This window comes from Bipolaris sorokiniana (assembly GCF_000338995.1).
Source record: "Bipolaris sorokiniana ND90Pr unplaced genomic scaffold COCSAscaffold_3, whole genome shotgun sequence".
Classification (NCBI taxonomy): Eukaryota; Fungi; Ascomycota; class Dothideomycetes; order Pleosporales; family Pleosporaceae; genus Bipolaris; species Bipolaris sorokiniana.
In genome coordinates this window covers 2,380,686-2,396,090 of record NW_006911897.1, presented here as the reverse complement: position 1 = coordinate 2,396,090, position 15,405 = coordinate 2,380,686, and the positions used below count along the sequence as shown (strand labels likewise).

General features: G+C 48.1%; 4 protein-coding genes across 4 annotated transcripts; 1 reads left to right on the top strand and 3 right to left on the bottom strand.

The window, feature by feature from the left end:
* Positions 1-4,006: 4,006 nt before the first annotated feature.
* COCSADRAFT_293147 (uncharacterized protein) lies at positions 4,007-4,815 on the bottom strand. Its single transcript, XM_007699149.1, has one exon. It carries the CDS (start codon positions 4,660-4,662, stop codon positions 4,177-4,179), a length of 486 nt encoding a protein of 161 aa, XP_007697339.1. The 5' UTR covers positions 4,663-4,815; the 3' UTR covers positions 4,007-4,176.
* An 883-nt stretch (positions 4,816-5,698) lies between these two features.
* Positions 5,699-10,195, bottom strand: COCSADRAFT_137105 (uncharacterized protein). The gene is made up of 11 exons (XM_007699148.1): positions 9,015-10,195; positions 7,873-8,789; positions 7,665-7,826; positions 7,553-7,615; positions 7,472-7,501; positions 7,368-7,413; positions 7,180-7,315; positions 6,907-7,121; positions 6,682-6,861; positions 6,523-6,634; positions 5,699-6,473 (listed from the first exon to the last, which is right to left on the bottom strand). The coding sequence occupies exons 1-11, from the start codon at positions 9,945-9,947 to the stop codon at positions 5,770-5,772; spliced, it is 3,498 nt and encodes a 1,165-aa protein (XP_007697338.1). The 5' UTR covers positions 9,948-10,195; the 3' UTR covers positions 5,699-5,769.
* Positions 10,196-12,106: 1,911 nt separating this feature from the next.
* COCSADRAFT_197512 (uncharacterized protein) lies at positions 12,107-13,653 on the top strand. The gene is made up of 2 exons (XM_007699147.1): positions 12,107-12,504; positions 12,563-13,653. Exons 1-2 carry the CDS (start codon positions 12,453-12,455, stop codon positions 13,591-13,593), a joined length of 1,083 nt encoding a protein of 360 aa, XP_007697337.1. The 5' UTR covers positions 12,107-12,452; the 3' UTR covers positions 13,594-13,653.
* COCSADRAFT_34559 (glycoside hydrolase family 18 protein) lies at positions 13,651-15,222 on the bottom strand. The gene is made up of 3 exons (XM_007698455.1): positions 15,000-15,222; positions 14,660-14,943; positions 13,651-14,609 (listed from the first exon to the last, which is right to left on the bottom strand). The coding sequence occupies exons 1-3, from the start codon at positions 15,107-15,109 to the stop codon at positions 13,786-13,788; spliced, it is 1,218 nt and encodes a 405-aa protein (XP_007696645.1). The 5' UTR covers positions 15,110-15,222; the 3' UTR covers positions 13,651-13,785.
* Between the last annotated feature and the right edge of the window lie 183 nt (positions 15,223-15,405).

The following is a 15,405-nucleotide window of genomic DNA, read 5'->3' as shown; positions in this document are numbered from 1 at the left end:
TTCATTCTTCTAGCCAATTCTGCAATTGTATGCATAACGAAGAGTAGGGAACACAAATGTTATAGACGCACTATGCGTTTTGAGACACCCTGTACACCAACCCCACATCTTTTGCTTCGCCCATTGCTTGACCATACCGGCATATCACAAATCATGTACGCATATGTCAGCTTTCCCCAAAAGTGCAGAGACGAGACTCTTGCTTTGTCCCTTTTCTCCTATCCCCATATACGCCCTCTCCTATGGAAAAAAGACTTGTATATTGCTGGCCCACTTTTTGCTTACATACATACAATGCACAACCAGGTACATAACTATCCCCCTTTCGCTAATATCAATCTGACACAACCACTCATAAGCCTGCAAGTAGTGTAACAGAGAGCCAAGGGAGAACACGAAACAAAAAAAGGAAGAAGTGCAGCCACACCCGCAAACACCAAGCGAACTAGCGGTCAAGAAGAAGCAAAAAACCCAGAGCCTCAATGTAGCTCCACCAAACCACGGTTCGCCTCACCTGACCACTAGCAGAACGTCGGTAGCCATGACGCCTATAACCCATACTTGCCCGCCCACGGTCACATGAAGCCGTGTATGTATCCACACGTATTCACATGATATGTCCCTTTTCTACTACTATACCGGTACTTGTTATGACGAGTATACTTCGGGCCGTACTACCATGTTCCATGTCAAGCTACTTGTTTTGTCGCCCGTCCATGTATATATAACACGTGTAGCATGACGTGGCGGCCATGCGTAAAACCACGGTTGACAAAGACGTGGTGGTCTAGATGCGTGAGCTTCACCGCGTTTCTGGGACGTTCGCGCCATCATTACCGTGCGTAGCTAAGTACAAATGTGGTAGGATGGATTGGGGGAGGGGGGCGGGGTGGACCGGGGAACGGGCGGAATCATCGCGCGCTGAGGAGATGCGATGGTGCGAGATGTCTGTTAGGTGGTGCCTTTTTTGTATAGCTGGAATATTTGTGCTTTCTGCTCTGCATCTTGGTAGTTGTAGACTAGTGGTTGGGCTTGGTTCCGGTCCTAGTTCCCGGTTTATCAGGTCTGCTTCGGGAGGGAAGGAGGAGAAGAAATGATGGGGCGAGATGCGTTGTCTAGATGGATGCGGAAGGAAGGTGCCTCGGTTTGTGTCTTGTTTCTCATGTCTTTACGTTGCTGGGTGAGGTCTAGAGTCTTGATTAGAAATGTTGTGTATAAACGCCAAGATTAAGGGAACAGGCTAGGAGGGGAGAGAAAGCGAGTTGTTTCTTGTTTTTTTGGGCTTCTGGAGTGCGTGGGTTTTTGAGGAAGGTAATGAAGTACGCTGCATTGCATGCTGTTTAGATATGCCGTCCATAGTCGTCTTTTACATCTACAACATATCTTCCTCCACTGAAGGCTTCTTTTTTCGTTCTCATTCCAGTACCCGTAGTACTTCTACCTATAAGAAAAGACATGTCAGTACTAGTCTTCGGGTGTAAGGAGGTTAGCGCCCTCGGAGGTGGCACTAGCTACTTGTATCCGCTTTCGTAGATTTATACTCATTGTGTTGTCTCCTAAATAGCATCAATCTTGAGGAGTCTTTGCAGAGAGAATAACTGACGGTTGCTCATCACCAGTGTAGTTGAATTTGAGATAAAGCACGACGACAGAATACTTCATGCTGTCCTAGCTCGTTAGCATTGCCATTTTCGTCCGGCACTGACGATGCCGATGTGCTATCTGGTTTCGTTGATTTAGACAAAACTATGGAGGATAGTAGAAAGGTTTCTCAGGGAAATCCTATAGAAATTGGGCTGTCAAACATATCTTGAATACAGCAGGAGTGGTGGGAGGGAGTGGATAAATATATCTGTATATGCTAGCGAATATAGGCTTTAGACGGTCGTTGAAGCTGTCTAATTGCTACTAGAATAAGTCAAGTAGTACAGTACTGCCACTTTATCTCGAGTTGACTGCGTCATACAAGCATGAACGGCTATAGGTGAGCAGGAGGGAATGGTTTTAGTCCTGACTACCTACAAAAGTTTCCGGTCATGCGGGGAGATATGCTGCCCTGCATTAGTGTAAGCTAAAAAATCTACGAGATGTAGCTTTTTATGAGGAAGCTAATGTAAGACACATAGTTTATTGTCCGAAATCGTTCCTGCAGTTGATGTTTCTAGAGCGGCTGAAGAACATAAAAGCTCCGCGGAGGCACCTCTGTCTCAAGGAAACTCGGACCAAGGCTGAGTTATACTTTTGGCGTCAGGGTTTAAATTTTCAGAAAGAACAGGAAATGAGAATGCCATGTCTAGATGTCTATGTCCATCGTATGCTTGAGGCAAAAAAGTAATAGATCGAGTGTGGGCAGTGTGGGCTTTGGCTACCTCAACTAGACCCGGAGCTATCAACTGTATCCTGCAATGGGCTTGAAGGAAACTAAAAACTCTGTGAGTGATTTGGATAACTGCATGTGCCAAAGGACTATCGATTACTTGAGTTGCAATCAAGGCCCGTTAGTGGAGACAGAAGTTGTGATCATGAAAGCGGTATATTGGCACATATGATGACCAGGAATCAAGTTTTCTCATGCAAAGAACTTTTGATATTCTCAAAGGAAAGGAAATTGATGTTCAGCCATATTTGCATCACTGTCTATACATTGCAGCATAGTAGAGGGAAGTGTAGGAAATGTTGAGGCATGCAACATGCACTTGTGTAAATTATCAGACGTGAACATCTTCTGCGCTGATAATTTGCCTGTAGCGAGCAAGCTATTGAATGCTTTGTTCCCAGTACAGCTCTATGGTATCACGCTATCCTCGCATACCAACGGCCGCCAGAACAACCGTTGAACAGCTCGATCAATGCCCATTCCCGCATACATGCATTGTAAAACTCAATCGACTGTTCTCATTTAATTAAGGCCTTTTGCATCGACAAGTGCATAACTTCGTGAAATGAGTACCTTAGTGTATGCATGATGTGTTGTTCAGTTAGGACTCCCCTTCGTAATTTTACACTTTCTGATAGACATAAACTATAAATCTGCTTCTGGATGCCTTGAAATCACTAAGAGTCCCTGCATTTCACATCGAAACAGATTAAGGTTGCGGTGTAAGTAAGGTTTGGACTGCATCCTTATATCTACTAACATAGGATGCAATAGCGCATGGGCCGCTAGTTATGGTGACGCCCACCGTCATTTTGGCATGTAGCTACACAATGCTCACAAAATTGATTTCAAATTCCTACTACATGTCTGTTGTTTTGCTAATGTGAATAGCTCGTTTTCTTTCCAGGTACAGCTGGCTGGCCGCCATCACCACCACCAGTACATTCAGATACCTCTGCGGAGAGTTCAAGATAGGGACACTTTTGACAGCGGAGACAGTTGCTTGAATGCTGAATAAAAAGTATACCAATCGAACATGCGCACCAGATCCGGGATTCTCGTAACCAGCATATTTCGATGCGAATGCGATAGAGACGTACCCCGCATGCCGTCCAAGTACAACCGCGTACATATCGGCCAAGCGTATCACACCCCCCGAAACCCCTCACAATCAAACCTCCGATGAACAGACAGTGCAAGAGAATCCGAGGCGCCAAGATTTGCGGCAACGGGGGTGAATGCAGCAATCGGTCGGCACTGCTACAGACAGCTCAGCTCTCGAACGGGGAAACGCGAAGGCTCGATAGCTTGTGACGCCGAGGCAAAGGTGCGCCCATCTCCTGCAACGCCAGCCGCGCGACGCACACATACTGGAAATGGCTTGAGAAGCCACAAGCGACAATATCTTAGTTCGCAACAGCGAGGCAGTCATGATACCATGCCATGTGGATGCATCCATGATTGCATTGCAGAGGTAACGATCAAATGACGCTGTGGCGGACAAAGGCTGGGACTATTGCTAATTGTGCGCGTACCAAGGCGTCCCAGTCCAGGCCCCTGGGGCGAACCCAAGCAACACTAACTAAATGCACGCCATCACCGAGCCCGCCTTCCCCTCCTCCTGCAACCCTGAAAATGCAGACCATGACATGATGCGTGGGGCGTGGCCTAGTTTAGTGGCTTGAACCGAGGGAAAGAATAGCCAGCAATGACCCTGCGCAAACCGGAGTCTTCTCCTAGCCTAACAGCCTTCATCCTAGAGTAACAAGCGGACGGGCGGGTTGTCCGACTTGAGTCGACTAACAAACGTGACTAGCAACGCCACAGGGCTCTCCCTTCTCCCCAGGTGCAAGCGAACATGGGACCACCGCCACACAACTCGCACGCGAGAGACCAGACCTAGACCCTTGCCTCCATCCACCCTTATTTTCAGCTCGCCGCTTTGATAAGCACTCCTCGCGATTTGAGCGGGGGGTGCGGAAGCCATCCGATGACAAAAATCGCCGCCGTGAACCGCACGTCGCGTGAGTTCCCTCGTGCGTATGTACCTGTACGTACGGTAAAGCTTTTCCCTCAGAAGAGTAAATTCCGGCCACGAAATCTGGCCGAAAGCAGCGTTCACCATGTTTACATAAACCTAGACATGTGCTCACGTCCTCATTGCCATTTTTAATCCATGAGGGTGTGTGGGTGCAATGCAGGGTTTTTTTTGCCAAACACTTTCTCTTTCTCTCAACACTTACAAACAGGGCCGGTCCAAGGTCACATCTGCCGTGCAAAAACATGGGATAGCCTAGTGCATTTTTTTCTGCACGCGAGACAAGAAAAATAAGCAGCGCACATAGTTCCTTGTTTTTTGTTCTATTGGGAAGACAAGGAAGTCAAAGCAAGGTTTTTGCTTGCGGTCAAACATGCGTGAACATGACGACAAGTGACGTGATTTGGGGTCTTGGTCGTCACGAATCCGCGTTTCAGAACACACGACAATCTAGGATGTGTCATGGGGGAGGGGACATGGAAACGTGATTGTTCGGTATTGAAAGCCGAGCTTATTTTTTAGGATTTTACGAGGATGGAGTTTGATACCTGGGTTATAATCTATCACGATAATACGAGGATTGCCGTTTTGGATAGATCATAACGTCGAGAGGATGGAGAAAGTATAGACACACATCTCTCACCACCCACCATCTGAAAGTGAAACTAAAGCGATAAAAAAAACTCCCTGACATCATACCATTCCGTTTTCGTAACAATAAACTTACCATCGCATTCCTTGAACTGCACACAAAAACGCGCACATTATTATCCGATAGCACAACACCAAAAACCCATCAAGTCCAACATCAGCTTGCTGAGGTACGTATCAACGCATAACATGTACTATCCACCGACGCAATTCTTTCACATACGACCATCGGCAAATTACAGCACTGGATCCCGTTCGTTCTCCACACGTTAAGTCTTTGACCGGCGGACTAGTAGTCAGGTGGGTGACCACTGGCGAATCCCCGCTGTTGTATGTTTTTGTCTTTTTTTATATTTGGAAACAGAAAACTAGAAGTTTTTCAAGGATACATATTGTAGTTAATGTGGGTTTCCTTCGCAAAGAAACGGTTTAGTGCCATACGTGCACGCTTCATTTTCTTTATTTTCCTCTTTTTGTGTCTGCAAGCTTTCTGTGTACTGGCATGCCACGATCTTGAGAAATGCAAAATATTTGCGCCTGAGTGATTGAATCTACTGTCATAGTGAATGACTTTGCGCATGCTCTCTTTCAGATATAGCGTGGGTGACAAGTTGGGAAGGAAAAAGGGAGATGCAAAAGGAAATAGTTAGTCTATAATTCTGCTTTTCTCCAATGCAACGCTACGAATCTAAACAAAAGAAATCTATGCACCCGCCGTAGCCCTAAGCGTCTTCTGTATACAAGCACAGAGCTCTGGTATCCTAAACGGCTTGCTAATAACATCGTCCATACCCGCTTTCAATGCCACCTCAACCTGCTCACTCCGCACATTCGCCGTCACCGCAATGACCGGTACATGGGCCGTTACGACGCCTTTGCTCTGCAGGTCGCGAATGTTGCGAACGCAGGTCAGACCGTCCATGACGGGCATTTCCCAGTCCATCAGGATGAGTGAGAGAGGCTTGCCAGACCCGTCGAAGACGCAGTAGTTGGTTGTATGGAGGTGCTCAATGGCTTCTCCACCGTGATTTGCAACTGTAACGTGCATACCAGTGTTGCGAAGCTGTTTGGCGAGGACGCGTTGATTGACAAGGTTATCTTCGACAATCAGGACATGAAGGTCTTTGTTCGGTATGTCTGTTGGTACGGCCCTGGTACTGCATGAATCGTTATTTTCGGTGGCTTCGTTGCGACTTCGGCTGGATAGCAATGTTTCTTGTGCGCGTATGCTCACGCTGACTGCAGCGTTGCTTTCGCTTCGGCTGTAATTGGCGCGAATACCACTCTTGCGGCTCTTCACATAGAAGGAGAATGTGCTGCCAACACTTGGTTTAGAGGCGAAGCCGATTGCGCCGCCGTGCGTTTCGGATAGTCGTCGTGAGATGAAAAGGCCAAGACCAGACCCACCTGGGATATGTTAGTGGGAGGGAAGCTAGTCGTCAAGGTCAGGGCTTACCATAGTCGATATGTGTGCGTGGCGATGCTTGAGAGAAGCGGGTGAAGAGGAGTTGGTGTTCTTCGTCACTTAGCCCACGGCCAGTATCTTGCACAGAGAATATAATGTAAACCTTTTTGTGTTAGCAAAGAAATCAACCTACAATACGAAGAAACCTACAATATCACCTTTCTCCCAATCTGCCTGCAGTGTCTGCGCCTCTGAAGCTTCCGACGTACGCGAAAACAGCACTTTGCCGTGTTCACTATGGGTCGGACGTTCGAAAGTTATACCTAGACTGACGCTTATTTTCCGAATAGGTTCCAATCGCGTGAATTTTATTGCATTGGTAATGAGATTCTTCACAGTTAGTAAGTGCTTGTCTATTGCTTGGCAACAACTTACAATAAGTATCTGCAAGACTCGTGTTGGATCGAGTGAAACCATTTCAACATTGCCCTTCTTGCAAGAATCTTCTACCAGAAATTTCAAATCCACGCCGGCTGACTTTGCTTCACCCTCAAACATCTTGACTGCGTCTCTAGCAATAGACTCGAGCTGCACATCAACTGGTGTCATCACGAACAAGCCAGAATCGAGTTTGGATATGGTGAGCACATCTAGAAGAGTTAGTCACATTGGCAGGTTCAGGATATTATATCTCAGACTGGTACATACCATCAACAATGGTTTTCATATGCTTTGAGCATTGAACGATGGTTTCGGCGGCGTCAATGGTAGTTTCCAAGATGTTTCGATAGACTTTTTGGTAATCCAGTGACTCGCCAAAAGACCTATGAGTGGATATGATGCTCTACGCGTTGCAATCAGCATCTTAGCCCTCTTCGCGTAACATCCCTACGTACGTCGGCGCATTGAACAATTGCAGAAAGAGGGTTGCGCATCTCATGTCTAGGTTGAAGTCAGATGGTACACATTTCTATAAGGTAGCCGCACCTTTTAGACTTACGAAGTAGTGTCAATGAAGTTCTCCAAGCTCCTGTAAACATTCAGTCAGAATAGAACTATTGTTAGGCGAGTGCAGAAGTACCGCTTAGACTCTTGAGCTCTCTCTGCTTGAGTGGCTTGGAGCTTCTCACTCCACTTCTGTTGACTAGCAGTTGTAAGCACCCTTGTAGAAACCGCACCAGGAAGGCCAATACCTGATATCCGTACAACAACCAATCAACTCAATCACTGCGCCGTCGTCGCTAAGCTCAGGAAAAATTGATGTCAGGACCCACACAGGCTGTTTTTCGGACATTGTATCATCTAGACTCTGACTTGGTGCATTCCATGTCTTCTTGAGACGCAGTTCGAAAGACCTAATCGATATGAGCTAGATGTTAACACAGGAAACGGGCATCTTACTGGTGCTCTTTAGTCTCTATGAGTTGCTTGAACTTAGCATGCCCTATATCAATAAAGTCGTCATCTACTATCTCGTCCCACGCTTCTTCAAGACTGATATCGCGATTCTTTGGACTCAACATCTCAAACCAGGCCTCATTTCTATACGAATAAACTCCATCCATATCGACGAGAAAAATACCAATGTCAGCACGCTCTGCAAACCGCCTAAACTTTGACAAATTACGCTCCGACTCCAGCTGGGATTGCGTCAGTTGCTGTCTGAGCTGATACTTCATCGCTTCGGCGGTGGCTATCGTTTGTTCCCGACGCCCAATGTCCTCTTCATGAAGTAAGATTGATGTGAGAGATGTGGAAAGTAAGCGGCTAGCAACCAAAATAAACTGATAACAGGTGTCATTGAAGGGTCTACGCGGATTCAGCCCCATAACTAGAAACCCAAGTATGTTATCTCGCGAAGAAGTTGGGTTCAAGGGACAGATAGCCGCTGCTTTGCAAGGATCTCCAAACCCCTGCCATTCAACACCATGAACAAGTTCTGCAGCGACTGGATCTTGGTCAAAGTGTACAATGATTGGTTTTCGAGCTGTAAGAGCCTGTCGGAAATATGGTGTGAATCCATGGTCCTGCTGAAAATCCAAGTGCTCTGGACCGGCTGGTGATCCTTTGGGGAGTCCAAAGGAGCCTCGAAGTTTGCAATGCTGTTGATTATTGTCGGAAAATCGAGTCCTACTTGATGCAGAGCCGCTGGTGTCAGCCTCGGCAGAGTAAAGAAGAACGAAGGGCATGTCCTTGTCGTTCCGTGATAAGACTTCGGTAGCAACATTCCAGTAGGCATCGGAGTTTCGTGCGGTTGGAATCTCTTCACTCAGCTCAAGCAGTGTACGTGAGCGTCTTTGCGCAACCACTTCTTCAGTCTATGTGGGCATTAGCAGGCTTGTAAGAGGGTAAATGAAATGACCATATATGTTCGCTTCCGTCCAAAGAGTTTGGGACAAAGCCTAACTTCTCGATCACAGTCGTGTGAATCTAAAGTGGTGGTCTCGGATGAGTTTAGGGAAAAAATCATTCTTCAAGAACCCTAGGGAGACCAAAAAAGCACAAAACATCTATAAAGTGCAAGAACAGGGGGTTTAACGTACTGTTTCCACCAAAGGTTCGTAATGGCCAACGGTAGTACCTGTGGAGTCCAATATTGGGATGAACTTCAACGAAAAGTACGTTTCTTCCATGTATCCATTGCGTACCATGTGGATCGCAGTGTTGGTTTTCTGAACGGTCTCTCCGGCAAGGTTCTTTTTGATGATTGGTTCAAAGTATTCACCCCAGACTGAGGCAAGTGCAACACGCGCACTTTCTCCCATACATGGATGGAAGCCTCCTAGAAGGCCAATCTCAGCTTCGTTGTATATCATGATGAGATCTGGCCCATAGAATATCACGGCGGGTTGCGGGTCCATCATGACCAAGTTGCAAAAGCTGCGCAGTTCAGACGACCAGGAGCGCATTGGGCCCAGAGGGGTAGAGGACCAATCGATACTGCGTGCCCATGCCGCATGAGGAGACAGTCGGTCTGGAGATATTTCCTCATCTGTCCAGTCAAAACGCGATGGCTTTGCGTTATAAATCTCTTTTGTGGGAGCCTTTCTGTTGGAGTTACTTCTGTTCGCGCGCATACTAACGCAGACACCGCTGATGACGTTCCAACGATTAGCGACCTGAACCTTTGTCCAGTCGAACCCAAGGTACGGAAACGACACCTTTGGCGCGTCTTGCTCCTGGCACCATTTTTGGAATGGAGTAAATGGCAGGTATTCTTCCTCATGGGTGTTTTTCCCAATGCTTTTGCGGCCTAGGTGTCGCAACAGGCCTTCAGGATCTGCAGTGGTCATGGCCGGATTCCAATAATCCAATACATATGGATTCAGACAGTCGGCGTTCTCTGGTCTCGTGTCAATTACAAAGGTAGGGCGAGTATCTTTGTGCAAAAGTTCCAGCATGCCTATGCGATGGAGTGGTGGTACATCATTTTTCGACTGTTTTGGAAGTACGGGGTCGCGTGCAGGCGTGGCCATGGTGCGTGTTCAACACTGCATATGGCGGCTGGTCCTCGTCTTGAGCAGGCACTTTGCCCAACCGAATAACGTGCTAAATGTCGCTGGTATTGAGGTAATGCGGGACACCCGTTGCTGTAGCTCGGAGTGTTTGGCAAGACAGCGCAGTTTCTCCAGGCACCTGGCCTTACCATGTGGGTCTTGTCCTTCGACGCTTGTTGTTCCTAGCGCGCATCCGGCGGCAACGATCGAAGATCATATTATCCAGCAAGGACTCGAATGTATTGATGCCATCAGGTATACACACGTAATACACAACGACCGCGGGCTGTAAAGTTACCAAATAAACACATGAGCGAATATGGAGTATGATACTTCGCTGACGTTGAACAACAGTCATGTGTCCGTGCACGGGTCCATCATAGACGATATAGCGGCATCGGCCGTCCCGCTAAGTATACGATCGCACTCATACTTATGCCATATTCATACCGAACATGTTTGCGAAACATTAATGGGCGAATAGAGACGGAATTAAAGACACCGATGAAAGTGCGCCACCCGCCAATGATCACAACCACAACCAGTAACACTTTATACATGAACATTAAGGCTTGTCGCTTGCATTCAGCCGCATTTTATTCGCTTGTTGATCGTTCTTAGAATCAGAACCCTAGTACTACTTACCTAATCCTATTGATGCAAAAATCTCCTATAGGCTGATGAGGATATACTTCCATCGGCTCTGTCTAAGCTATTCTTCCCAAATGGCTCTAGCTTCCATCAATCTATCATCTCTCCACATGGCCTGACATCAATACCAACAGGTTGGAACAAAACATCTCGTGAGTAGTAATGGACTTGTTAGCGAGCTTTTTTGCGCTTTCACGACAGTTTGTGCCATGAGACGACCAATCTCGAGCGGACTATTCGTTATTTTCTCTCCACCTAGATTCTAGATAAGAGGACCAAGAGCAAGACTTGTTCTACATTACTAACACGGTGATCTGACCTACTGAATTCCTAACTGCAGCTATCTAGCGGCTGTAGAAAAGTTGCGACTTTGATTATAGAACATCCAGAAGGTATCAGGAGGCAGTAGTGATGTTGACAATGTGCTAATATGCTTAGTCAAAACCACATGTGCGTAGATAGTTCTAAGGCAGTTCATCTTAAGTGTGGATCGACGGAATAGGTGTAGGCCTTATGAATCCATGAGATGCATAGCTCAAGAATAGGGCTACGTATGAGACGCTCTGGTATACTGTTAGATTACTTTTTTCCTGTTTCTAGTCTGTATCATGTTGCTGGCATTGCCAGCGGCATTGACACACAAGTGCTTAGCACCGACGATTGTATCCAACGGTAGAAAATCCGGAACAACTACTCGCATCGCCCTTGATAGCGCTCAAAGAGAGCACTTGCGGTTCCCTGGATACTTGCGAGGATGCCGTACAGCTGCTGCACAACGATACTTTAGGCAATAATAGCATACCAAAAATGCAAAATCACTACCGCAATCATAGCCAATGAATTGCGGTAGAATGAGCTGGATACTTGCGGTGGCTGAAATGAGTTAGAGTCCCGATCCGTGGATGTGGTATCCGCTCTACCACCATGCAGTCGGGACCCAGATGTGCAGCCAAGGTCGGAGAATTAACATGTCGAAGAAACACTAAGACTATTGAAACAAGTGCAAAGCGTCAGCAGAACAAGAAGATGGAAGAATAGGAACTTGCCGGCTAATAACGCCGGCCCGTTGTCATCATGCTAGCCTTGATTCACTTTGGCACCAGACGCGACGGCACCTACTTCCCTCGTTCATCTCACCATGATCTTCCTTTTAAACTTAAAAGAATCTATGTATACCACCTTGACGCCTTTTTCGGGCATCAAGACTATTGAATTCTGCGAAAACTGATTAGTTCAATGAGGCTCAACACCGCGCAGAAGCAAGAAAAACCAAAAGGTAATCTCCGCCTCAGTGCATATACAATTTCTATAAAGCTCGCTAATCACCATGAAACAATTTGCTATGAGCAGGGAGCGTTTCATAGATCCTTCCCATAATCGACCCGCCCACGCTATACCCCGATAAGCCGGCTATGGATCCCGTCTCCGCTGATTCCGGTTTAGTGCATCCAGCGCGAACGTTTCATACCGGCGTTTGCACCACCAAACAGCTGTCATGTCATCGGTCGGCCTGTCAAAGCTGTTCATGCGAGTAGCTATAGCGCGCGCGATACTGCATGTAGCCATGCCGCCGTTTCGATTCCACTCTGAGGTTCACTTTGTTGTGCCGAGACGGTAGGCTAAGCCTAAGCCTCAGCTTGAACTGAGTCGAGGTACTGCTTATATGACACTGGAGTGCCTCGCGTTATATTGTCTTGTTTCCATTGCTCACTGAGGCCATTCATTCATTCGTTCATTCCTTCGTTTCGTCCCAAGTAGACACTCACTTAACATTCTCTCCACACTCACTTACAGCTGGTCTCTGTTTACTTTTGATTAAACAACATACTCAAGATGTTTGGAAAGGCTACTCTCATGAGCGCGCTGCTCAGCGCTGTCTCAGCTGGTAAGGCCAACAAAAAGATGAGAAACTCGGAGCCCGTGTGCTAATTCGGTGACACTAGAAATCGTCTGGGACGGTCGCTTCAACGACATGACCTCCAGTGCCGATCTGTCCAAATGGTCCTTCGCCAACCCCGTCGGTTCCTACCAATACTACATCCACGGTTCCGGCCCCGTGACCGACTACGTCAACCTCGATGCTTCGTTCAAGAACCCCGCCGACAAGGCTTCCAAGCAAGGTGCCAAGATCACCATCGACGAGACGGCAAAGTGGAATGGCCAGACCATGCTGCGCACTGAGCTCATCCCCCAGACCAAGGCGGCCATCAACCAGGGCAAGAAGTTCTACCACTTCTCCATCAAGACCTCGACCGAGAACAAGCCCACGGCCACCAACGAGCACCAAATCGCCTTCTTCGAGTCCCACTTCACCGAGCTCAAGTACGGCGCCTCGGGATCCGCAAACACCAAGCTCCAGTGGCACGTCGGCGGCGTCTCAAAATGGGATGTCGAACTCAAGGCCGACGAGTGGCACAACGTCGCCTACGAGATTGACTTTTCCGGCGGCTCTGTCACCTTCTGGCACTCCACCGGCAGCGATGAGCTGAAGAAGACTGCCGGTCCCTTCACCGCCAGCACGCAGTCCAACGGCGCCGACTTCCACGTCGGTATCCTGAGGCTGCCGGGCGCCAATGACGCTGCTGGTGCCGAGGATTGGTTCTTTAGCGGCGTGTACATCGAGGACGGAGAGCTGACTACCAAGATCGGTGATGGAAGTGCTGCTGCACCTAACACTCCTGCTGCTAAGCCCTCTTCTGCTGCACCTTCTCCTACTCCTACTCCCTCTCCTGCTGCTACTAAGCCGGAGAACCAGGCTGGTGGACAGGCTCCTGTTGCTTCTCCCAGCGCTGCACCGTCTTCTTTCTCCACTTCCGTGATCCCTGCCTCTCCTACTCCTTCTGCCGCTCCTTCTGCCGCTCCTGCTCCTGGTGCTGGATCTGGTGCTGGTGCTGGCTCTGACGCTGTTCTCCCCAAGGAGTTCACCATCAAGGAGTTCGTCGCATGGCTCAAGGCCAAGCAGGGACAGAACTAAGCTAGCATGTTACGCGCGGCATATAGAGCTGATTAGCCCACCTTTCCTGTAGAACAGTACCCTATGTTCTCTGTAAATATTCTTGTAATGTTGTTTATAAAACCACAATTTATCATTGACAGTATCACTGCCCTTGCTCTCTCATCTAACTATTGCCTCTCCGTGCATACTTTGTGCCCAGCACGTTTGTTACTATAGCTCGTTTCTATTCTCAGGACTTCTCGCATTTTGTTCTCCACGTTTCTCATTCAGAGCAGCCACCATCTCGTTGCTCGCCCTCAAATGCTCAAATTTCGGTGCGTCTTCACCCAATCCCCACGCAAACACGCCTCCCAGTCCTTTTTCCGTCATGATGATCTGCATCTTGCGCTTAATAGCACCAGGCGTATCCCAAGACCAAAATAGTCTCTCCTCCGCATCCCAGTAGTAGTGACCACCACCTACCTCATCATACACACCCTTTTCCATCGCACGGTTAAACGATGCAGATAAGTCTTCAGGTACTGCATCGTGCCAGGAAAACGCACCAGCTTTACCCAAATCAGCGCCGGTGACTGGGTTTTCCATGAGTTCCGTCGCGCATCCTATCGGATGTGTGTTGCAAGTAGAGTTTGCGGCTGTTTTGTACCACTTGATATAGAAAGCTAGTCCTAGATTTGCTTTTTCCGGTGGCACGCCGGCGGCGAGATATGCGTCTAGGGCTTCGAGGGAGAGTTGAAGGCCAGTATGGTGTTTGGTCACGTTGTCGCGGCGATTAAACAAATCATACATCATGATGTTTAGGTGGTCGACTGAGGCTATGATGCTGGGGATGGTGGAGGCTGTGAAGGCGAGCATATCACGTGGGAGACCGGGAACGGCTGCTGAGATGGTTTTGCTGGGGCCAACGGCAGCGCGGATCTCGGCAAGGAGTTTGGGATAGGCATCGATTTCCCATGCTTTGTCGCTGTTGAGGTGGCCGGGTTGCTTGTAGTCTTCACTGTTTCCGCCTGCGTACTCCCAGTCTACATCGATGCCTGCGTATAGTTAGTGAATGCTCTCTCTTCAATTGCCGGGCTTCTCGTACCATCTGCACCTGTCGCATCTAGCATGGCCCGAACATTTTTTGCAAAGAGCTTACGGCTTTCGTCCGTCTTTGCTGCGGTTGAGAAGCCGTTCGTGTCGCCCCATCCGCCAATGGCAACTTGAATAATGGTTCCCTGGGCGAACTTGGGTCTGACCTCATCTATAGTAGTGAAGAGCGGCCATTCGCTTTGCGTAGGGTTGTTGAAAGTGCCAGATCGCATGAAAGCAATAGCCACTTCGGTTATATTCTCGACTAAAGGCGGCTCAGGCACGACATTGTGCTGCCTGAAAGCAGTCAGTTACCTGTGTTGAGACACGGAATCTCTCTGGGCATAGTTTACCCAGTCAGATACATAATGTATCTCAGCTTCGACGTTTTTGCTGTGACACTTGCTAGAATTGAGCATAATACCAATAGCAGATGAAGCCATGATTGATTGCGGGCGGCCATTGTGAAGTGTCTGCTCGAGGAGACATTCCAGGTGCAAGCGTCAAGATTGAGAGATAAAGGATGTCACATGACTGGCTCTTGGCATGTAAACAGCCGGGATCATAGAGAAGAAGATCTGCTAGTTGTTACTCGTCCAGTTGACTGCTCCGCCCTATAAACTATTCTGCTATGGCCGATCATCAAAGTCGCCAACGTGATAGCTCATTACTACCCCGCCCCAACCGAATGCATTGTCCCACATCGGTCCGTACTTATGCATGCAAGATCCCGCCACATTTACCTTAACATGAGCAGTG